Source organism: Orcinus orca, chromosome 11, assembly GCF_937001465.1.
Source record: "Orcinus orca chromosome 11, mOrcOrc1.1, whole genome shotgun sequence".
Taxonomy (NCBI): Eukaryota; Metazoa; Chordata; class Mammalia; order Artiodactyla; family Delphinidae; genus Orcinus; species Orcinus orca.
In genome coordinates, this window is record NC_064569.1 from 80,897,491 (window position 1) to 80,923,100 (window position 25,610).

At 37.6% G+C, this 25,610-nt stretch overlaps 1 protein-coding gene across 16 annotated transcripts in view; it reads right to left on the reverse strand.

The window, feature by feature from the left end:
• The window catches only part of ANKS1B (ankyrin repeat and sterile alpha motif domain containing 1B), a 1,164,750-nt gene that overhangs the window by 402,345 nt on the left and 736,795 nt on the right, over positions 1-25,610 (reverse strand). For 15 of the 16 annotated variants that reach the window (XM_033427668.2, XM_033427671.2, XM_033427675.2 and 12 more), the window contains one exon: positions 8,736-8,842. In XM_033427668.2, the coding sequence (XP_033283559.1) occupies positions 8,736-8,842 (107 nt within the window). Of the gene's footprint in view, positions 1-8,735; positions 9,341-25,610 lie in introns of those variants that run through there. The other variant, XM_049694299.1, reaches the window with a different exon arrangement.

Genomic DNA, 25,610 nt, shown 5'->3' on the forward strand with positions numbered 1-25,610 from the left:
TATTACGGCAGCCCCAGCAAATTCATACAAGGACCAATTATGTGCCAGTGACTGGGAAAGTAACACTGAACCAGACACTGTTTTTTCTCTCAGGGGAAGAAGTTAGGTAAAGAAGCAGATAATTCAGCCCTGGATGATAAGCAGGGTGCCATGAGAGGCCACTGAAGAATACTTGAGCAATACCAAATAATTTGTCTTAAAGGGTCCCCTTTAAGGAAGGAAACCCTGAGCCACATTTTGAAATAAGAGTTACCCAGGCTAACAATGAGTGCAAAAAGGTATTGTTCTGGGCAGAGAACGGTGTGTGCAAAGACATGGATTTGTGAGCAAGTGAGGCACAATTGTAAGACTATAATAATTCAACACACCCAGAGTTTAAAAGGGGTGAAAGGTGAAGCTGAAGGGCTGGGCAGGGTCCAGATCAGTAGAGGAAGTCTCCACAGAGCGAGGAGAAAGACCAGGGTCTTAGGGAATGAGTCTTTCTTGAACAGGGAATCAGGAGGAGATAGGCTATGTTAGGTAGGAGGGAAATCACACAAAACATGAAGGTATGTATTTGGCAGTGAGAGTTCTGGTCTTGGAAAAACAGAGATCCTCTTGAGAAGTCGTGCGGAGGAGGTAGAAAAGTAAGGAGAAGTAAGATAAAGAGGTCCCTCAGAGGACCAGAAGTACGACAAACCAGGAGGGCTTGGAGGGCAGGGCCCGTATCCTGTTCAGTGTCTGCAATCTAACAGGGGCTCTATAGACATTTGCTGAGTGAACGAAGGGAGGAATGATGCAACAGTGTGGTTTTAGTGAATTGAGTGGGAACTTCTAAGTCAAAGCAGTTTAGTTTTAAAATCTAGGTGCTGCTGGGGAATTTTAAAAACTTTTTGAGTCTCATTATCTTCGTTATTAGTATGGGGGTACTAATACTTACTGATAGGGATATGGTGAGAATTACATGGGATAATTTACATGAAACTAAATAAGACTTAACAATGCCATCCGATCAATATTTATTGAGAAGCTACTTTACACCAGGCTTTAGGAATACAAAGATAAATAAGACCCACTCTCTGTCTCTAAGGATCTCACTTTCTAGGGTGGAAGGCAGACATCTGAACAGATAACATAATTGCAATGAAATATAATAAGGCCTACCTTAGGCTAAGAAAAGGATGCCAGGAGTGCACAGAGAAGGGGCAGTCATGTAAGCCAGATGACAGAATGGCATTAGGGAATACTTCCTGGAGGAAGTGACGCTTAAGCTCAATCACAAACAATGCTGCACAGTGAGGTGAAGAAGGAAGAGAAAGGAATTCCAAACAGAGGGAATAACAGGCTTCCTCTGCAGCTGTGTTCTTCTAGTTCCTATGCCTGTACTGTTCCCGTGCTGAAAATATACTCCAGTCTGACTGATAAGAGCAAAAACACCCTCTTTGCTCTTGTCAGACTCCTGAAGGCTGGATCTTGCTCTGAATTTCCTCAGCTATTGGCTGGGTTCTCTGTAAACCAAACAGGCTTTCAGGGACCTTGCTGGAGCCGCGTGCCTGATTCCTTCCTCACTTTCTCCTTTCTTCCTTTCCTTCATCCTTCCTCCTTTCATTAAACATTTACTGTGTCTACATGTGTAAGCCAGGGGTTGTACCTGGAGATATAGAGGATCAAAGCATATTTCTAACTCTCAAATCATATTTCTAAGTCAAGTGCAAGGTAGCAGCAAATGATGGCCTATTGACTAGATCTTCCTGTTTTTTTGTAAATAAAGTTATATTTGAACACACCCATTTATTTGTGTATTGTCTACGGTCACTTTCATGATACAATAGAAGTGTTGAATAGTTGAAACAGAGACCATATGTCTTTCAAAACCTAAAATATTTACTATCCGGCCCTTTATAGAAACAAGTTTGCTGAGTCCTGTTCTAGTGTTTGTGTGGGGCGGAGGTGGTGGGGTAGCTGGACAAGTAAACTGGTGATATGGTGCAGCAAGGTGGGGAAGAAGGGCTCCTAACCCATACGTGGAAGGTCAGGGAAGAAGTGACAGTTAAAAGAAGTGACAACTAGGCTAAGAACTAAAGGGTAAAAGGAATTAAGAGGGGAAGGAAGATCATTCTCAGCAGAGACAACAGCATGTGCAAAGGCCAGGCAATGAAAGAAAAAAGCAGTTCTAGACAACAGTAAAGAGAGGAAATGATAACAGATGAGGCTGGACAATAAGTTGGGTCAGGAAGGTCAGAAAGGTCATTTCCTGAATATGAAAGCCATATTAAGAATTGTGTAAATATAATGTCCCTTAGGGAACTGAGAGTCATTGAAAGATTTTAAGCAGAGTAGTGCTAGAGCAAATGTGTGCTTTAGAAAGATCACCTTGGAGTAATCACTCTGCAGTAACATTTAACACTTGTTGGACATTTATTCTATGCAAGGTCTGTGCTAAATGTGTGGTACACATACATGTATATGGAAATGTTTACTGAGTAGCTAGACGGTATTGGATGCCAGGTAGAAAGAGGTGAAAAGTAGGGGCAGCTACGGATCTATGAGAACCAATGATCTCCCCGATGGATGGACAAGTTGAGCACCACCCACCTTTAGAGGCAGGAGGAGGAAGGGGAACAGGATTGACTGGAAAGGTCAGTGTAATGTCACAGAACCCAAACAAACTTCAGTGAGGGAATAAATACCAATAGGGAGCAGACAGTGAGAATCAGACATTGAAAGAGGCCAAAGAGAAATGAAGTGAGAAGAGAAAGGGGTGGGGGTGGTAATTTATCAAGAAACAGGTTACAGCTGACTTAAAAGAGAACAAACTGAGTGGAAGGGCTGGGACGCAGGCTGGGTTACAGAAGTAAAGGACGTGACTGGAAATGAGACAACAGAGGTCATTGCCACTGTTTGAGAAATCTGTCCATTTCTCAAGCAATGAAAAATGATTGTGGCTGGATTTCTTAAAATTAGTCTGTAATTCAGCAGTTTTAGCAAGTTTTTAAATTCACGAAGTAAATTCCTCATCCCAGAGATCTGGTCATTTGATTCAATACTGGATATCAAATTATGCAAATATGGTACATGACTAAATTAAAGGCCATTTCATGTGAGCATTAGTTAGGGATGGTAGCTATAGTACTGAATTATTAGAAAATGGGGCAGCATAATTTAATGCTTAAATATGTAATCAGAGTAACTTGCAGGTGGAAGAAAAGGCTCTTTTGTCCTTCGTGTCACCAGATTAGAATTGTGGCTACTGTTTTTTCTGAAGGCCATTCATCCTTCTCAGATGGCCATGCCTGCACATGCCCTCATTTCTGAGTTTTCTGCCACACAAGCAATCTTCCAAGGCTAATGAGAGCTACAAGAACAATTAATAGCTCTGCCAGCACCAGTATCGTACCCTGCATTTTTAAAGAGCTCAAAATATTAAATAACAAGTCCAAAGAATATCTCTCCTGGACCTCTCATTACATTGATTTTACAGGTGAGTAAACCGAATCATACAGAAGTGAGACAGTGGACGCGAGAAGTCTTACTTCAGTTGTCTCTCACGCCACTGTGAGGCTGTTGCCTGTTACACTTGTAATTAAGCTGTTGTCTAGATAAAGAATGACTCCCTCCTGGCTTTGACTGTTGGTTACCAACAGATTTTAAATGCCAGTTGTTGAAAAAAAAAGATTTTTTTTTCAAAAGTGGGTGTGTAACTACTGGCCTAAATGAGTTTAGAAAATTATAGCTGCACTTTCAATATAAAGCCACCTACTCAACTCAGAGCCTAGCCTGTTTCAGAAGGAAGGCGTAGGGAGTGTGACAGGTATATTTCTCTTATGCCTCTAAATCTCAGTAATTTTATAACATTTTCTTAAACAATATTTGAAACAAGAAAACATCATGGGGGTTATTAGTCTTACCCTTTAGGGACAATTTATTTTTCTGCTTCACAAGTTTAACTTCCTACTTGGATCATGATATGCTGCTAAGATACTCAAAAGGTCATTTTTATCAGGTCAACTGCAAATGGGGCTCTTATTACAGAAAAGTTATTTATAAGAGGAGAAAAGAAGTAAGTCTATTAGCATGTAAAATGTACCACAAAAATGAAAAAAGTTTCAATTAAATACTAAAAGATCAATCTTGTTCAAATCTTTGGTTCAAATGGATGACTTCCTAGAGCTCTGTGACTCCACTTCAATGTCTAATAGGCAGTACTCACTTTGACCTTCACTAAGTTCTTTATGAATACTACCTACCCAAGTGTACAAAAATGCTAATTCAAGTAGGGCTCCAGGTATTATTTTTATATCTTACTCTGTGCACATTTTGAACATTTTAACAGTGGTTAAAGCACCCCAAGTCAACCTAGACGGCAATTGCTAGAAAATGCAGGAGATGCTAAAAAAAATAAGTTGGTATAATTTCATTCTTCCCCCCTTTTGATTAGAGTTTACAAATATGACTGTTAGCTAGAACATGGTGAGGCTATGGGTCAGTTTTCCAAGTAATATACACTTCTTAATACAGTCTTTGGACTACAAATCTACCATAACACTGCCAGTGTTTTGATGTTATTGGTATCTTTATTTTCCATTACTCCGTGCTATGACAGATTTTACCTCTTCCATTGCCTACTGTAATTTGCTTCTGAAAAAACAATTGCTGGTAAGTAATATGCTGAAGGATGGTGATTATACAGTAGGATGAGGGGCAAGATCCCCATGATGTAGTGTGTGTATACACGTGTGTGTGTGAGCATATGAAGGAATGTGTATGCATTGTGTATGTAAAGAATATGATATGTCTGAGAGCAATACTGTAACCTGCTTGAGGTCAAAGACGATATATTGTTTACTGTTATATCCCTAGTAATTAACACTGTCCTTAGCATATTGAAAATGTTTAAGGAGTGTTTGTTGCATGAATGAAAGAAGGGTACTAATGCTCTACGTTCCCACTGGCAAAACAAGGCTTCCAGTTTAAAAATGAGGCCAGAGGTTCGTCTACAATAATCTGCTGTACATCCGGTTTTTATGGGGAGATTTCTACATACACAACATTATGCTAGGAGTGTGAGAAAGGCAAGGAAATTGAATACACAGAACTTGGACTTGAAGTGCTTCCAGTCTAGTTGGGGAGACAAGATATATACAAGTGAAAACTTAACTCCTAATTCTAGAGAGTGAATCATGGCATGCCAAATGTTATTTTTCATGCCAAATACAACCACTATATGAGATCAGAGAAAAGAGAGGCTGCTAAGGACTGGAGTCCTTAAGAAAAGCTATACAAACTGGGTAGAAACGGAGTTAGATCTTAGAGGATAAAAGACAGAGGGGAAGGAAAGGAAATAGCTGTGAGGGTTGAGGGAGAGTACAAATGAGCAGATCAAGACAAGAATAGATATTAATAGTTTGAGACAAATTTTAGGAAGCAGTCATCAGACTAGGAAAAGACATGATGATCGAAACATATATAATAAGAAAGCAAATCATCATGGGCATTTTGTACAATAATCACTTCATACTTAAACTCCTTAGTGAAAAGAAAAAAGGTAATGTTGAAACAGACACATTCTATATGTGGCAAAGTTGGGGAAAGCAGGTGGGATGTCAGAGGACCATGGTGGCGTTCCCAGAGGCTAGTGAGTAGAAGGTAGACATGCCTAACTAGACGGGAGCTGATGATATATGACATCAGAGGGAATGAACAGGTAGAGTGGGGCCTGGATAAGTCTTTAGACAAAGGGTTTCTGTGTTGAAGTTTCAGACTTTTGATTGCAACATAGATCTGACTTTCCCAAAGTCTTAGGTGACCAGATGTACTTTTGTAGCTGTCCTTTGTACCAATTTCCATTTGTTTTACATTTTTAAGGCTACATAAATGTCAATACTGTGTACAAAACTATTCTGCAAACCACGACCAGTTACATAAAGAAAAAGTTTGGAATTCTGACTTTCAGATATTTTTAAAATATTGACACATCAATAAAATCAAGAATAAGTGTTAAGAGCCCAAAGGAGAAGCAATGATTGATAAATATTTTAAAATAAATGGGGGTCCTTCTTTTCTAACCATGCCTAGAAATTGATGTAAGAAATCTTTATTAAAGTTAATCATAGCCATGTGGATAAATCATCCATATATTGTGTTTACGTGTAAGAGTACATAGAACAGAGTTAACAAAAAAAATTTGTAAAGCTTTCAGTAAATACTTTGAAAGTTACTTATGTGAACCCTTTGAAACTCATATTCATGAATGGAATATTGATTAAATGAAAAATTAACTCTTGAGAATGTTTCCTAAATAAAATATATCAATGCATGGATGTACTATGATATTTCAACCAACATTAATTATATCCTTTTGATGTCTCTACTGTCTTGTTCTAAAAAGCGAATAAGACCTGCACTACATCATAGCTAATAGGAGTGTGGTGCTTGTTGCTTAGGCAACAGGATGAATAAATGCAGGTCAGAATGTGCTTCAAGAAAAACAAAAGCTAGAATATGATACTGAGTGCAGATTAAGCAAGTCCAACAGATTATTTTCACCATTAATGAAATCTATTTCTTAAAGTTGGCTGATCATATTAGTGTACTTTAAGTTCATAATTAAATTAGATTATGGAGATCAATAAATAATTTTTATAGAATAGAAATTGATTTTTTTATGATACAAGCAGCAAATAAGTGGTGTACAGCAGCATGTAAAGCGATGATTGGTAACACTTTTATGATTTGCTTCATTTTCATAATTAACTCCTCTGAATGATAACTCAAATTTTTAAAGTTAATTCTGTTTCATGTAGAAAGTATTTGATTATTCTGAATTAACCATGTTTTCTTAATTTCTGAAAAATTATATACAATAATTGGAATTTTAAAAATAAAGACAACAATCTATGGAGAAGATCAGACCTTGGTTTTGTCACATACGTCCAGGATTTTTTGCCTCCTGGATACATTTTGGAGTGCTTATACATATTTCATTCATGAATGTTTTTTCCGATCTCCAAATGCTTATTGGAAACATGTTTGGTTAACCTTTGCATTGGGCTTTCAAAAAGGGATTATATTTACTCAAAAGTGTTTAACATTCAGAGGAAAGTTATGCTGAATTAAAATTTTCCAAGCAGACAATCCAGAGAATCCAAAGACCTACCTAACTTCTCATGGGACCAGAATAAATTTGGACACAGGTTTGAGAAGTGGGAATGAGAGAGTCTTATTTCAAGTAGAGATAAGGAGAAAGAATAAAGACTTATCCAAATGCGCAGTAAATATAACGACAATGAGAAGACTTTCATTCTACTCGACGGTTCCTCTAATTCTTAGTGTCACCTGTTTAGTGTCCTAAGTCTGTCCTAATTCTGCTCAGTCTGTCCTAAGACTCTTATAGCAATTGAAGCAATTACACTTTTCCCCTATTTTAATACCCACAATATCTGTCTAATCTGTGACAGTATTCTTAAACATGAGAAAAATAACAGTAGCTGCAGGTCTCATTATAAAAACAGCTTCATAAAGAGTTCTATGGATACAGTTACATAGAGCTCATATGTCTTACTACATTTATGCAGCTTTAAAAGGAAAAACTCATGGGGCACACATTTTTGGAGAAGCAGCAGAAGTTTAACAGTCTGAATAATTTTCAAATCTACAATAGTCAAGTCAAGCTTGGAGAAAATAATCTCTAATGGAAATAAAAAGACATGCCTAGCTCTCAGTACTGTGTTATCAATTTCGTTACTAATAGGCTTCAGGTGTCAGCCCCAGCATTTTATTTAGACATAGCTATTGATTGTTTCTGCAAGCCATTTTGTGCTACATGCCTATGTTATGTAGCTCTGTCTAAATTCAGGGATCAGTAATATGTGTGATGGGACCTTAAAAGCAAAGAAAGCTAATAAGGACTGTGACGTAGCTTAACAAGGGAAACTGATGAGCACTGGGGGAGGTATGTGAATGATCAGAAAGCTGTATTATGGGTCTGCACGTTTCCCCATCCTCCTTTCTCACCTATATTCGTCGCAGTGGGAAGTTTGCACATATCAGGTTTAGATTGCAGGCAGACCAGTATTCAGAAGTACATGAATGTACTTAGTCCATCAGCCTCTCTTTCTAGATATTGACAGTTAATTGATGGAAGTGTTTGTTTTCTACATAAAGTAATAAACAATACCTCATTGCTCTTCAATCAGCATGTGAAGTAAGTGAAAGCTGTCTATAATAGAACATTTGAATCAGTTTGCTAACGAACTAAAGGTCATCCACACAATTTAAACTGCTTATTGAACAATTACCAGGAAAAAAAATGACCTGCACACCGTAAACAGAACAAATTGTCTAATTAATTACTAAACGCTGATGCGCAAATGAAATAATATGTGTTAGGAATCTAGAATTAACTGAAGAGTTCTATAACCTAACTGGGTATTCTGAGATTACAAATCTATAAAAATCACACAAAGAATGACAGGGAGAATATAAATGTTAATCTTCTTTCACTGCCTATAAATAGTACTCTCACCGGTTCATTCATATAATACACATGTATACGGATGCACATAGATCTCATTTCTCAGCAAGTGCCTATATGTTACACAGTAAGTTCAGTCCTAAGGGCATCCGATTTTCTAATGCGGTTACGTATATAAAATTGACCGGTTTTGGTGCAAATCAGGCTGCCTCTGAGCCGTGTAAGACACATAAGAAGCAAAGACAGACAAAAGGCAGCTCCGTGGCCACAGAGAGCATCTTACCATAAACTGCACATTGTCAAATCCATTAGCCATCAGGTGGTTCTCGTACTGAGGTAGCCCAATGCTTTCCAACCATTGTCCCACTGTTTGGACAGGGCATCTGGGTCCTGTAAGAGGATGAAGAGGGAAGCGTTTAAGCAGGGAGTAGCCGTCCACGGGGTAATAGCGGTAGTCCTGGGCTGAGAGGTGGCATTGCCACATCATGCTCCTGGGAAAGTTGCTATCAAAGGAGCCCGCCAGCTTGACAGATTAATGTTCTCAGCGAGAGAGCAAAGTCAGAAGTAAAACATAGTTTGCCAGGCAGGCTGTGGAGTATGACTTGATCCTAGCTCCACATTTCTTACATATTAATCTTTACTACCGACCAGTACGTCACACAGCCCCCAAAACCAGGCAGCAGAAGAAGGCATATCAAGCTGTCGGCTTGGGCTGGTCTGCGTTCTGTGTGATTGTTGGAGTACTCCACAATGAGCAGTGCACGGCCAGCAGCCAGAATTCTTTTTATCAAGTACTCCTACACTCATCAGTATGCAGCTCCATGCTCCTTGCTCCCCCTCGCTCGCTCCCCTTCATTACCCAGCCCAGGCTACACCTCGCATTTTCAATAATAGCCATCAGATAAGGCAGATTTTTTTTGTCTGCAAGCTGTAAGCCTGCTGCTGCTGCTTCCTCCTACACACCCATCCAACCGTCAATCTTGAATGATGAGAGCAGTCAAAACAAATGCAGAAAATAGCAAGATTCAAAAGCAAACCAAAGTGCTTAAATCTGAATTGAATCTTCATACGGGTTACACGTTACAGAGCTATTTGTTGTGGAATTTTACGTTTCAAAAGAAACACCAGGAAATGCAAAGCTTTAACTATAGCTTATAGGGGAGCTCCTGACAGGTTCCCTTTTTGCTCTTCTTTCCTTCCCTTCCCTTTCTTTTTTTCTAAATGCAGCACAGATAAATGTTTCTGATCTAAAGCTTTACAGTGTATGGAGAACAATTATTCTCTTTCTTTACCTTGCTGTATCAAAATGAACCACTCTGAGGTTTTTTTTTTTCTTCTTGAATTGCTGCAAAATACAGAAACTGCATCGCAATCTTGAAGTCAAGATAATTCATTTCTCGTTTGCGAGGCTTCTTCCAAACAAAAATATTATTAGGCACAAGAAATCCTTTTCCTCTCTGATATTTATAACCCAGTCTACCAGGGTTGACATTCTAAATTAGCTACAGAGGTAACATTACTAGGTAGAATTTTTTAATAAAGAAGAAGAGCCCTAACCAAAAATAATTTAAGAATAGCAGATGTAAATGTGTGAGTTTTACTGAATGGCAGACAGACTAATTTATTTAATAATTGAGAGAAACCAGAGATTAATAATAGAACCCATAGGAATAGATCATGGAACAAATAGACTCTTACTTAAGATTGAGAGAGAACTTGCAGAGAGGTTAGTCTACCCTCTCTCTTAATGCAGGAATCCCTTGTCACAGTGTTCCTGGAAGAATATCATCCAATTTAGGCTTGAATACTGCCTGTAACAGAGCTCTTACTACTTATCAAGAAGCCTCCATTTATTAGAAAGGTATTTTACTTCCTGGCTGACTCCTACTCACTCAATCCAGCTCTGCCTTTGGAGTCACACAGACTGGGAACACTGCCTTTAACACATAAAGTGTTTTAAAAATTAAAGATAACTCTCATCCCCCCAGAACAGTCCTGGCACATAGTAAGTGCTCAGCAAATATTTATTGAATAAATGAAACATGACTTTCCTTCTTTCCCAAAATCTTATCTTTGTTTCCTTTCTCTTTTGAAGAACATTGTCAACCTCCCTAGCACACAGACGTTAAACTGCAAAACATCTTGCACTCCCCCTCTCGCCGCTGACATCAGTTCCCAAGTTCCACTCATCCCTCATCGTAGTGTCTCTTGCATCCATTTCCTTGATTCGAATTCCTCTTTCATATTTATGGAACTGACATCTAGTGTGATTTTGCTCTCTTAGTTCAGGCCCACCTGGTGTAATACAACTACGGCCTCTGTGTTCGTCTTCTTACCTCTGATTTTTTAAAATCTAGTTTATACGTGGATGTCGCAGTAATCTCTTTAAGACAGTTTTGATTATCACTCCTTATTTAAAAACTCTGGCATGGCTTCAATTGGCTTCAAAATAAACTCCCAACTCCTTTGATGACATTTTGGGGTCTTCATGATTTCTACAAATCCTCTAATTTTATTTCTGTTCCCCCAGTGCTCCAAGCACGTGGGATCACTGGCTTGTCTTTAATGGCAGCCTGTAACATACTTGGGTTTCTTTTATTATGTCCCCACATTTATGCCTCTTCTTTGGCTTTGGATCAGATGATATTTCCTTTATGAAACCCTTTCTAGTTCCCCTAACAGGAATGTTTTAAGTGGCATTTACAGACCATCTATTATAACAAATATTTTTTGTCTAACATTATAGTTATTTGTGTACAAGATGTATTTTTTGGATGTAGGAATATGTCTTGCTAATATTAAAAGTAGTAAGGATTCTTTATGTACCTGCTAAATCAAATAATGCAATTTTCATTTCACAATCCAAACTATATAAAATCTTCCTAGTTTCAGATTAAAATTTTTTAAAGTCTATCCCAAGTCTCTGAATTTTTTATTTAAAGAAGATACCTAGGTTTTTAAATAGAAACGATTGGGTTCTAGATCTCTTAAGAAGGTCAAAAAGTTTGTAGCAGTTTAGGAATCTGTTTTAAGGAATTCAGGTTGCTCAATATTACCTATATGAGAAGTTGATAGCAAGACACTATTTGTCCTTGGCCAGCTCTAAAGCTGGTACACGGTGGAGTTAAAGGTAGGCGCCAATTACAGCCTCTCCTAGGGTCACATCCACATTGTTCCTCCTCATCATTTTAAGCTATGAGTAGGTGGATAAGCTACACAAAGATCGAGCAAACATGACAATAATGTTTTGGTTTGGTAAAGCATATGCTGATTGGCCAGCTCCTCAAATCTCACCTCATCTCCTAAGATGCAAACCAGGGACCAAGTACCTAGAAGAGTGCTACACACATTCTAGGCATTAAATTGCCTTTGTTAAATGAATGAACACATGACATTGGAAATGGCTTTCGTGAGATTTTCATTTCTTAAAAGAAAGAGAGAGAGAAGGAGAGAGAGAGTGAGAGTGAGAATGAGAGTATGAGAGAGAGAGAGAGAGAGAGAGACCTTATTTCAAGTTTCAGGCTGCTGTACAGAAACAGCTCAGAGAGAATACTGGTTACTAATCACTTTACAAATCTTTATATAGACTGACTGAATTTTATTCTTTTAACTATTCAATCATTCAGTTTCAACTCAGTAATTCTCATACGTTGGTGAAAGGTTTTAATGCAGCGGGGAAGTGAATTGGGAGAAACAGGGGTAGGAGGAGGTGGTGAGGGAGAGGAAGGAAGAAGAATGAGACCTTGAATCATGCTGTTTCTGGTTCTGTTAAAGTATTTTCTCATGAGCCAAACCACTGAAAGAACCCTTGTTTGGGTCTGAAGATCACTTTTTAAATAGTGTTTACATACATTTCTTATTTTACTTGCAATACTTTCTTGGAGTCTTAAAATTCTTAAGCATGACATCACATTATTGGGCAGGTCTCTTTATTCAACTAGAACTTCTTTAAGTTCCAAACGGAAGCTAAGAGGAGGGAAAGAAGAGCTAACAGTTGTTGCTCAGGGCTACTGTGTTCCAGGCACTGTGGTGTGGATTATTAGCCCCACTTACAGATAAGGAAACCGAAGTTCAGTGTATGTGATGAAACCAGGAATTTCTTTTGCATAGTCTTTTAAAAAATAATTCTGGGGGTTCCACTTCCACAATGGCAAGGTGAGGAGCTCCATGGACCTTCTCCCCAGCCAAACAAACATAACTGGAAAAAATTGGATAAAAAACCAAAACAAAACCACCATTTAAAGTCTCTGGAAATTGTCCTAAGAACATACAGAGGATGAAGAAAGATTTATTCAAGAAAATCTACTAAAACTTGGTAAGAACAGAGAGCGTCTATGGCACTTGAGCCATGACCTGTTCCCTCCCACCCTTCCTTCCCTAGCTCAGTTTGAAAGAAGCTCCACTCTGGGTGGGTGTGCCCAAGAGGATGGGCTCCTCTCGCCTCAGAGCCCATCCAAGGGATATGGTATCTTATCTAAAGGGGCAGGCCAGCAGCATTTCTAATACCCTCCAACTCCAAGTTATAGAAGTTAAATTCCTGGTGAACACAGCTGAGAGGTCATGCAGCCTCTATTCACAAAGTGGAGGCTCTATCTTACTTGTGGGAGGCCAAGAATAGTGAGGCCCTGATTGCCCTCATTCCAGCTTGCTTGTAGGGCTGAGGTTGCATGTCTAGAAAGGCAGGCTGAGATGAGAAGATCAGGGGCTACCATCCCTGCCCAGTGCCCAGAGCAGTGGCTCAAAGATTTTGCCAAAGCGTCCTTAAATACAGACAGCTCTATCTCAAGGAACTGATTTTATTTGAAATAGAGTATGAGGAAGTTCAAGCTCAAGGTGATTATTAAAAACAATGGAGATTTTGGGGTAAGCGATTAAAAGAAGCCATTAGGACAACAAGCTAAAGCTAAATGGTAGCCAGATAGTTTTAGAGAACAAGGGAAAGACATAGTTAAGAAATGCCCTCTTGGGGTAAGACCAAACTTCAAAGACTGGCCTCAAAACCTACTCCTGCCCAAATGCAATTGGACCAGACTCTGGAGCAATTTGTGTATAAGGGAATTGTCAAAAACAAGAGAGCATCCAGCTGGCAATTAGGGAAAGCTAATACCTGAGTGTGATACTAAATGAGGCAGACAGCTTAACAGAAAGATTAGGGAAAGATACAAAGAGGACTCTGCTATCATCATTATCATCCCTGGATGACTATGCACATGGTCAAGGCTCTACCCATGAATGGAGAAATACCATGTAATATATCCATAAAATGGAATATTATTTGGCAATAAAAAGAAATAAAATGCTGATAGATACTACGATATGGATAAACCTTGAAAACGTGCTAAGTGAAAGAAGCCAGTCACAAAATACCATATATTTTATGATTCCATTTCTATGAAATATCCATAATAGGCGAATCTATAGAAACAAAATAGATTAGTGGTTGCCTCGCTATAGGGATGGGGAATTGGGAGTAAAAGGGGAATGACTGTTGATGGATATGGTGTTTCTTTTTAGGGTGATAAAAAAGTTTTAAAATTCACTGTGGTGATGATTGTACAACTCTGAATATACTACAAACTACTGAATTATACACTTTGGGTGAACTGAATGATATGTAAATTATATCTGTATAATTTACAGTTATTGAATAATAATAATAAAAACAATATAACAGTTCTTAAATTTTCTATAAATTTATAACAACACAAAACACACACATAATTGCATATTAAAATACACTGTTATTGTTTTATGTATTAGTATTTTTAGTGCTCTATTTTTTTTTCTTTTTCTATTTTTCTTGGTTACTCCTTGCCCGAGTCCCTCCAAACCATCTGTATCATCCATTCTCTCATCAAGGTAATTCATGTTAACAAACTAGTATGTATCTTCACATGTATTTGTCCACTGCTGAATCACACACACACACACACACACACACCTCACAGCTATGTACAAATATATATGCATATATATATATATATATATATATATATATATACACACACACACACACGCATGCATGAGAAGTATATGTAGGGGTATTTTTGGATATTGTTTCTTAAAAATAGAATCTTACCACACGTTTCTGAACTCTACTTTCCTCATTTGACAAAGCTTTATGAAATTATAACAAGTAAATAAGCTCTAATTTGTTCTTTTAAATAGCTGCATAATAGTCCACACGATATTTTATTCGGTTCTTTGCCTGTTATCTCTAGGCTCAACTTTTCATTTTCTTTTTTAAAAGTTCATATTTTGAGATAATTGTATATTCATGCAGTTATAAGACACAGTAAGAAAGAGATTCTGTATAGACTCACCCAGTTTTCCCCAATGGTAACATCTTGTACAACTGTAGTATATCACAACCAGATAGCTGGTATTGATAAAATCCATTATTATTCATATTTCACCAGGTTTACATGCACTCATTTGTCTGTGTGTGTATATGTTTAGTTCTATGCAATTTTATCACATGTGTGGATTGTGTGACCATCACTACAGTCAAGATAAAGACAGTATCACTACAAGGAACCCTTCCTTCTGCTATCTTTTCATAGCCATGGCCATCTCTCTCCCTGTCCACTCTTTAACCTCTCGCAACTACTAATCTGTTCTCCATCTCTATCATTTTGTCATTTCAAGAATATTATATGAATGGAATCATACAGTATATAACCTTTGGGATTGGCTTTCTTTCATTTGGCATGATTCCCTTGAAATCCATACATATTATTCTGTTTGTCAATAGGTCATTCCTCTGTACTGCTGGGGACTATTCCATGATGGGTGTACGATAGCTTGCTTAATGATTCAGCCATTGAAGGACATCTGAGTTGGTTCCAGTTTTTGGCTCTTATGAATAAAGCTGTTATAAACATTTTTGTATAGTTTTTTATGTGAAAGTAAGTTTACATTTCTCTGGGATAAATGACCTATAGCTAGCACCACACTTAACCATGAAAGACTGAATGTGTTCTTGCTATGTTCAGGAAACAAGGCAAGGATGTCCACTCTCACCATTTCTATCTAACATTGTACTGGAGGTTCTAGCCAGCACAATAAATCACGAAAAATAAATAAAATGCATACAGGTTGGAAAGGAAGAAGTAAAACTGTTTATGTTCACATATGACATGATTATCTGTATATAAAATCTCATGAGATTCACATAAAAGCTACAGAATAAATGAGATTAGCAAGATCAATAGGATATAAGATCAATAAGATATAAGGAATACAAGATAAATATCGAAAATTATTTGTATTTCTATATACTAACAATAAACAATCAGAACTTGAAATTAAAAAATCACAATTTACAATAGCATCAAAAACATGAAATTCTAAGGAATGAACTGTCAAAAGATGTGCCAGACTAGTACACTTAAAATTACAAAGCATTGCTGAAAGAAATCATATAGGACCTAAATAAATGGAAAGGTATACTGTGTTCATGAATCGGAGGACTCAAAATTGTTAACGTGTTAGTTCTTCCCAAATCTATCTGTAGATTCAATGTAAACCTAAAAAGAATCCCAGGAGGAATTTTTGGTTTTTTGGTTTTTTTGGTGGAAATTGTCAAGCTTCTCCTAAAATTCATACAGAAATGCAAAGGACGAAGAATGAACAAAATAACTTTGAAAAAGAATAATAAAGTTAGAGAAGGTCAATTCTTGACTCCAAGACTTACTAGAAAGCTATGGTCATCAAGATAGTGGTGTATTGATTTAATACAGACATGCAGATCAATAGAACAGAATAAAGGGTTTAGAAATTGACATCATATAGAAGATCAATTTATTTTTGACAAAGGTAATTCTATGGAGAAAGGAGAGACTTTTCAATGAATAATGCTGGAACAGTTAGAGATACATATGCAGAAAAAATAGATTTCAAGTCATATCTCATACCATATATAAAAATTAGCTAAAAATCATAGGCCCAAATATAAAATCTAAAACTATAAAACTTTTAGAAGAAAATTTAGGAAACTAATTTAGGAAAAATCTTGAACTTGGGTTAGGCAACAAAAGCACAATTGTAAAAGAAAAAATGATCATTAGGATTCATGAAAAATTTTTTTTTAATTCCGCTCTTTGAAAGACACTGTTACAAGAATGAAAAGGCAAACTGCTGACTAGAAGAAAACATTTGCAAATTGCATGTGATAACAGACTTGTATTCAGAATATATAAAGAACTCTCAAAACTCAGTAATAAGGAAACAAACCAATTTTTATAATGGGCAAAAGATCTGAACAGAGATTTCACCAGAGAAGACATATGGATGGCAAATATGCCTGTGAAAAGATGTTCAGCATCATTAGACATTAGGAAAGTGCAAACCTATAATGAAAACCATAATGTGATACCACTTACTAGAATGTCTAAAATTTAAAAAGGCTGACCACACCAAGTGTTGACAATGATGTGAATCAGCTGGAACTCTCAGACAATGCTGGTGGGAATGTATAATGGCACAACCACTTTGGGAAATAGTTTGATAGCTTCTTAGAAAGTCATATATACCTCTTTTACATGGCCCAGCTATTCTACTGTTGGGTACTTACCTGAGATAAATAAAAGCATATGCCGTGCAGAGACTTGAATACGAATGTTTATAGCAGCCTTATTTTTAATAGCCTACAACTGGAAACAGCCTAAAGTCCATCAACAGGTGAATAAACAAATTGTAGTATACCAGCACAGTGTAATAATACTCAGCAATAAAAAGGAACGAATAGTTGATGCATTCATCACACGGAATAAATGTCAAAATAATTTTGCAGAGTAAGAGAAACCAGACCCTCCAGAACAGTGTAGATTCTGTATGATTCCATTTACATAAAATTCTGGAGAATGCAAACTTATCTATACTGACAGAAAATAGATCAGTGACTACCTGGGGGTGGAAAGAAGGGGAGTGAAAGGGATTATAAAGGAACATGAGGAAACTTTTGGAGGTGATGGATATTTATTGTCTTGAGTGTGGTGATGGTTTCACAGGTGTATCTAATTGTTAAACATCATACTGTACACTTTAAATATGTGCAGTTTATTGTAGTTCAATTATACTTCAATAAACCTAGTTTTAAAAGTTTTTCAAAAGTAGGAAAAGGAAATAAAGAATGATAGGAGAAGAAAGTGACTCATATTAAACAAAATTGTCAAGGAATGCCTCTCTGAAAAGGTGAAATTTGAACAGAGACTGGAACGTGGTGAAGGAACAAGCTGTTCTGGTATTTAGGAAAAAGAGAATTTGAGGCAGTGGGAAGAGTAAGTTCAAAGGCCAATATCCTACCCTATGTGGTAAGGGCATGATGATACTAACTCACTTTTGACATGTTCATAACTATTCTCATTGTATATTATGTAGCTATTGAAGGCCTAGGCCACTGAAATGAATGTATGCTTACTCCAGGGTATGGTCTGGAAACTGTTATAACTGTATTAAATTAAATCCATGATACCAGTTTAGGTCTCTAAAATTAATTTTTTCTTTTAAAAGTACAAGGCAATTCATATTCTGATTAATTTCAGATAATTTCTTAATTAGGTTCTAGTTAATTGGGGAGGCGGTAGGATACTTCTTTTGATACTTTATTAATCATTAATTCCTTCAGCATTGACTGATTTCTTCAACAAATATTTATAAAGTACCTCTTGTTCCTAGCATTTTGCTAGGCAGTGGGGATATAGCTTTGAACATCCCTGCACATATGTAACTTATAGGCCAGTGGAGAAAACTGGTTTACTACTTAGAAAATGTCAATTGAGATTAGAGGAATTAAAACCTAGAGACATGACTTCTTATTGTGACTGTATAGAGAGGAGAATGAATTAGAGAAAACAGCTTAAGTGACTCCAGGTTCCATGAGCAAAAGAGAAACACTATCTGTTTCAATGAGGTGTCCCTAGGGTGAAGTTGATGAAACAGTTAAGATGGGTAAAATGATTTGGCAAAGGTGACTGTTATCAAATTTGTTAAACAGGAAAATGACATTTAGGAAGGGATATAGGAGAGCCCTGGGACAAGAGTTAAAAAAAGAAACTGGCTAATCCCTAAAAAATGTAATAAATAGCTGTTTATCCTAGCACCAAGGTAACTGACATAAGGCAAATACTCTTCAAAGAATGTGAGTTTTTCCAGTGATCTAAACTATATGTAAAGCAAGGGAGCTAATATTTATTACAGGTCAGGCCTTTTAAATATTATCTCATTATGCAAAATGACAGCAAACCTGCATTTACTACGGTCAGGTTCTAAATGGTCTACATGTGTTAACTCGTATTATTTCCATGACAACCCTGTGAAGTACTATTGTTATCATCTCCTTTATAGGGCAGAAAAATAAAATACAGAAAGGTCATATGTTGTTTAAAGTTGCACAGTTGGACCTAGAACCCTGGTAGCCTGGCTCTAGAGCCTAAGATTTTAGCTACTACTCTATCCTGCTTCTTTGTTTCAGATGCACAGGGTACGAACCTTGCCCTTTTACAGGAGGGAGAATGTTTACCCAGACACATACCAGCAGGTTTGTTTTAAAAAGGGTTTCCCAGTTGTTCTGTTAATTCTCCTTCCCAGCCTTCATCTTACATTTATGATTCTTGGCTTGTGAAGTACAAAGCAATAAGAAGAAGCCAGAAGGAATACTGAGGGGTGGGAGAAGGGTGAATCCTATCACTTGGATATTTTTATTTCACCCTAACAAAGGGCTTTTCTGTGCTTCTGGGAGACTGCAGCTTCTGTATTGTTTCCACATGGGTGCTCAGCCTCTCCAGACTGAAATGTGTGGATGCCTGTGCTGTGTGTCTAGGAAGATGCTGCCTCCGTGAGAGGTAGTACAGCACGGTGGTTAAGGGCCCAGACTCTGGAGCGGGTTTGCCTGGGTTTGAATCTTGGCTCTTCTCTATTATGTAAATATTTGCTTTTTCTATTCTTGAGATGGAGCATGTAGCAATATAAAGAGTACCTTTCTAGTGGGCAAGTTTCTGGGGCTTAGTTCCTCTTCAGTAAAGTGTGGTGACACCTTACCCCACCTATCTTATGGTTTTGTTTGAAGCTAAAATTAAATAACATATGTGAAAAACCACTTTGAGCTATAAAGAGCTATTCAAATGCTAGGGCTGTATAATTATCTCTACTGTCAGTAGAATATATACTTGTGTTGTTCATTCAGTCTCTCAATCAGTGTCATCAGTGCTTTTCCTTGCCCAGTTCTCTTTGTTTCAAACAGACAAAAATGCATGGGGCAAGCAGTCTGGACAAATAACAGAGGAAAGCTCATAGTACTGTGAAGTGATCAGAATCCCAAGCCCCATGATGTCATTAAGGGCTTGGTCTTGTCTAACACGCACCAATAGCCAGGTCTTTCGCATCAAGCAGTCTGCTCTTCACATTCATTTAAAGTAAAAAGAGAATAAAGAAGGGGGGAAAGGAATGGCAAGAAAGGATAATTCTTATTCCTAGCTTCATAGTTAACAAATGGGTCTACTAAGTTATTTATTCCAGCATATTTAAAATAAAAACTGGTCATTTTTTAAGACACTGGTAAAAGAGTCCACTAAACTTCTTAAGAAGCCAATGTCCACATTTGGGAGAGAAATTTGCACATTCAACAAATAACTATAGCGTTGGTTTCTATGTGAGCCTGCTCTTCTGTCTTTTGTATCTTGTAATACAGGTGTAGGAGCTTGGAGTGAACAGTGCTAATTCCTATAGGGTAGTGTAACAAAGATCCTAACGATTTTATTTTAACTAAAAAGTATCAATATCTCATTTTTCCAATCCTAAATATCCTCTGAGCTGAGAACTATAAACTACATATCTATTTTCCTAATGGAGAAAAATTGACAATGAAAATTAGCAGGAAGAGAGATGATGCAATAAGGAAAATGCTTCTTCCACTGATAAAAGGACAGCCATTCTGAAATGCAAAAACAGAAATGCAAAGCAGAGGTAGCAGACAACAGAAGAAGCTAAAGGATTAGTTATTTCAGGAAATGTGGAATGTTGTGGGTCAACAGAGTTCTGGATCATAAAGACAAGATTCAAACAGGAAAATTCTCCAAGATCATGCTTTGGTGTTTAAATGCTAAGGGAAGTCAGGAGCTCAGATTCAATTTTCCCTAAGGCCTTGAATTTATTTTGAACTAAAAACTTCATGGAGCACTTAAGAAATACCAGCCTTTACAAAACAGATCTGACAACTTCTGCTCTGGGGTATGGTCTAAAATAGGAAATGAAATTTAAGCCTAAAATGCTAAAATCTTCCAGCAGACAACAAAAAATATACATAGGCCATACCTGATCAGAAAAAAATTGTAATTCCTTTGATTTCATTCTCATTTTCCCTTATTTTAAGGCTTACTAGCAAATGTTTGAATCTTCTCTGAGAAGCTGTATACAGCCTTAAGTCATTGAGGGCCTCCTATGTGCCAGTCATTGTTTTAGGACCAGGGAGGAAAGGGAACTTGTTCTGCCCTCAAGGATCTTATAGTCTAGTGGGGAGAAAATTACCACGCAGGATGATGAATGCTATAATGGAGATGTGTACAAGATACTTAAAATGTAGAAGGAAGGCAAGGATACTTAAATTGGCTTGGGTAGAGAGTTTACAGAAGAGTCCATTTGATCTGTGACTCGAAGATTTAATAGGAGTTTGAGAGGCAAATAAAAAGATGACTGTGATAGTTAATTTATGTGTCAACTTGACAGAGCTAAGAGCTACCCAGAGAGCTGGTAAATGACTAGTTCTGGATGTGTCTGTGAGGGTGTTTCCTGAGGAGTTTAGTATTTGAATCTGTAGATTGAGTAAAGATCACCCTCACAAATGTGTGTGGGCATCATCCAATCCATTAAAGGTCTATTAGAACAAAAAGAGTAAAGCAGATTTACTCTCTGCTTGAGCTGGGACATTCATCTCCTCCTGTACTTCAGCACTGGTGCTCCTGATTCCTGGGCCTTTGGACTCAGACTGAATTACACCACAGGCTTTCCTGGTCTCCAGTTTGCAGATAGCAGATTGTGGAACTCAGTCTCCATAATCGTGTGAGCCAATTCCTATAATAAATATCCTCTTATACATGTCTATCTATACTTCCTATTCATTCTGTTTCTCTGGAGAACCCTGACTAATATAATGGTGTTCCAGGCAGAGGGACTAGTATGAGGGTTAAAAATGATTTAATTTGAGTAAAAAAATGATTTAAATGATTCATTATTACTGGAATTTGAAGGTTATATGTGCATGTCTGGGGAGGGTAATGCCATAGGAGATAGGGCAAGGTAGGTGGGTAGGAGACACATAATCAAGGAACTTGTATGCCAAGAAAAAGAGTAACTATTTTCTTTCTCAAGAACAGAGAGATATTTGCCATTTGCAACAACATGGATGGACTTGGAGGGCATTATGCCAAGTGAAATAAGCCAGACAGAGACAAACGCTGTATGATCTCACTTATGTGTAGAATCTATAAAATACAACAAAGTAGTGAGTATATTAAAAAAGAAACAGACTCCCAGATATAGAGGACAAACTAGTGCTTACCAGTGAGGAGAGGGAAGTGGGGGAGGAGCACAGGAGGGGTAGGGGATTAAGAGGTACAAATTATCATATATAAAATAAGCTACAATGATATACTGTACAACACAGGAAATATAGACAATATTATATAATAACTATATATTGAGTATAACCTTTGAAAATTGTGAATCGTTATATTGTACACCTGTAACATATAATATTGTATATCAAATACACTTCAATAAAATGAGAATAAAAGAAAAAAAAGAACAGAGAGATATGATCAAATTTTTGTTATACAAACATCATCTGGGAGGATGTGAGAGACAGCATAATGCCCAGAAGAAACTGGAAGTAGGGAGATACAGGAAATCTGTAAACCCTTCCTCTTATAGAACAAATAGACAAAATAACCCAAGTAAATATAGGGGACAGTCTCTAAGCAGAGGGGATTCCAAATATCCTCAGTCTCTTAGAACCTTCCAAAGTAAGCTCTGGTTGAAGAGCTGACTGAATTTCCTGTGAAAGAAATTTAGCTTGCCATGCCTCAACTGCAGAAGTTAACACAAGGGGTTGATTCTTCCCATAGAGAAGATTTTGTCTAATTGGTTCAAACTTAGCTTGATAGTCTTGGCAAATGAACAACCTTTGATTGCCAGAAAGACAATACCAAAATTCCAAGTGTTCTGTGTATGCATTACAGAGTGGTGAAAAGGAAATTAATCTATGATTTTTTTAAGATGAATGCTGTGAAGATTAAAATAATTAATAAACATGGAAAGTACTTAGAAGAGTATTTGGCATACAGTATTCACTGAACAATTATAAGTAAAAATAATAAAAACCATTTGCTGTAATAATAAATATTAGCTAATATTATTAGCTATAATGATAAATATTTACCTATAATAAACAGAATACATACAACAATGTTATTATTAATAATAAATGTTATTAATATAATTAATAATGTTATTAATAATTAATAGTGTTATTAATAATAATTGGCCCGAGTCCTAAACAAATTTCAAAAAATCAACTTGGTGAGTCAGTCAAGTACTGTCTAAAATCCATGAAATACATTTTTTTTGTTGTTGTTTTTTTGCGGTATGGGGGCCTCTCACTGTTGTGGCCTCTCCCGTTGCGGAGCACAGGCTCTGGACGCGCAGGCTCCGCGTCCATGCCTCACGGGCCCAGCCGCTCTGTGGCATGTGGGATCTTCCCGGACCGGGGCACGAACCCGTGTCCCCTGCATCGGCAGGCGGACTCTCAACCACTGCGCCACCAGGGAAGCCCCATGAAATACATTTTTGAAATAATTCACTAAGAAACTGTGGGTCAGACTTAACACTCGTTGCTCTTTAACAGATGCACTGTGATTAAGTATGAACAAAGACGAGACACCGAATTCATTCAATCACCTTAGCCTGACAATTTAAATTGTTCTGAAATCTCATGGGCAGGGTAAATACCTTCTGTGACAGAGACTTGTTTACTTTCTTGGTAAAGACAACTGATAAATCTCTGATTTCTATAAAACAGAAACCCTCTGCCTCCAAATATTTTCAACCTCAAGGTTAATGCTTATTTTCATTTTCTACCAAAATCTTGAAGATTCAGGGCTAAAGACTTGGTTTTGTTTCATTTTTCCCATCAACCATAAAATGTTTCTTTAGGTAAAGTGGGATGAGTTTCGAGAGAATTTGGACCTCAAACTTGTGTGTAATCCTTCACACCTAAGACAATCTCAGCAACTTCAAATACAAAAAATTTAATCTACTTCATATTGAAGCATTGGCTGAAAATTACAACATAAACCCAAAGTTTTAAAAAGAACCATCTTATAAATGTTGAATTAACAGACCAAAACCTCTTTATACTATAATATAAACATGTAGTTAGGTAATTTAAAATAAGTTGAGATGCATAATGACTCAAAGTCATGAAGGTAGAAAAATAGCTTTCTTTTCTGTTTTCTATACAACACAGAGTCAAATCTGGGAATCTGTCATGGACAGTTGTATTCACCATGCAGTATCTGTCCTTTTCTTCTTCTGATGACCCCAATTTTCTTGGGTCTCTTACCCCCTCACTCACTCTCAGTTCCTGTGCTTTGGAAAGAATTTCTTGCATATCATCTTCAGGGATGAATATACTCCTCTAAACTGCTGTGGTAGGTGGCTTGTAAGCTGGCCCCATTGATTACTGTTTCCTGGTATGAATAGCTTTAAGCAGTTGGCCCTCCCCTTGAGTAACTTGCTTCTAACAAAGGGAATGCCTCAACATCATGAGGATTTCACTTCCATGATTAGAATTAGAAATTAGAAATTAGAAATTAGACAAAGATTCTGTCTTCCACCTTACTAGGAGACCCTCTCCCTTGCTGGCTTCGATGAAGCAAGTTGCTACGTTGAGGCCCATGGCAAAGAATTTAGGAAAACTGCTGGCCAACAGCCAGCGAGGAAATGAGGCCCTCGGCCAAACAGCCCAAAAGGAACCGAATCCTGCAGATAATCATGGAAGTGAGCTTGGAAGTGGATTCTTCCTCAGTTGTGCCTTCAGGTGAGCCCCCTGCCCTGGCCAACACATAGACTGAAGCTTTGTGAGAAAGCCTAAAGAAGAACCTGGGTAAGCCATGTCCAGACTCCTGACCACAGAAACTATGAGATTAAAAAAAGGCGTGTTGTTTTAAGGTGCTAAATTTTATAGTAATTTGTTATGCAGCAATAGACAGCTAATACATCTGGCCACTTATGCTCCCCTGACCAGGGTATTTCATTCAGGGTTGAGCACATGACCCAATTCACAACAATAAAAGTTAAACTCAAAACAAGAGGCTTTTGTTAATCCACCTTCCCCCTGCTACACACACAGGGCATTGTGAGGACACAGGCTTGGTGGTGTTGGCATTCTTACTAATGAGTGAGACTTTGGAGCCTGAGAAAGAAGCCAGCGTGGAGGAGAACAGAGCTGAGAAAGGGAAAGAGGCTGGGTCCTAATGTACTCTTTTGAGACCTCAGGATCAAGCTGCACCTGAAACTTGAGTTTCCCTTAGATTTTTGGATATATCCCTTACATGTTTTTCAAATATAAAAAAATCTGTTTTATACTTTGAAAAAATACCTTTTTGCTTAAGCCAGTTTGAGCTCTAAGATCCAAGATACATCATAAAACAGCAATTTCATTTCTTGCTTTTGGCCTTGTAAACAATATTTTACTCTCTGTATAAAATAGTGATTAGTTGTTGATAGATCTAAAAAATTGATGGTCAGTGAAGGAAGTCTTTACCCCAGCACCTCTTGATTCTAAAATAATTTTTTTTTAAGATTTACTTATTTTATTTATTTTTGACTGCACTGGGTCTTAGCTGCAGCGGGATCTTTTGTTGCCGCATGCAGGCTCTTCATTGTGGTGCATGGGCTTCTCTCTAGATGTGGTGTGCGGGTTTTCTCTTCTCTAGTTGTGGTGCACAGGCTCCAGGGCACGTGGGCTCTGTAGTTTGCAGCACGCAAGCTCAGTAGTTGTGGTGTGTGGACTTACTTTTCCCGTGGCATGTGGGATCTTAGTTCCCTGACCAGGGATCAAAGCCATGTCCCCTGCATTGCAAGGTGGATTCTTTACCACTGG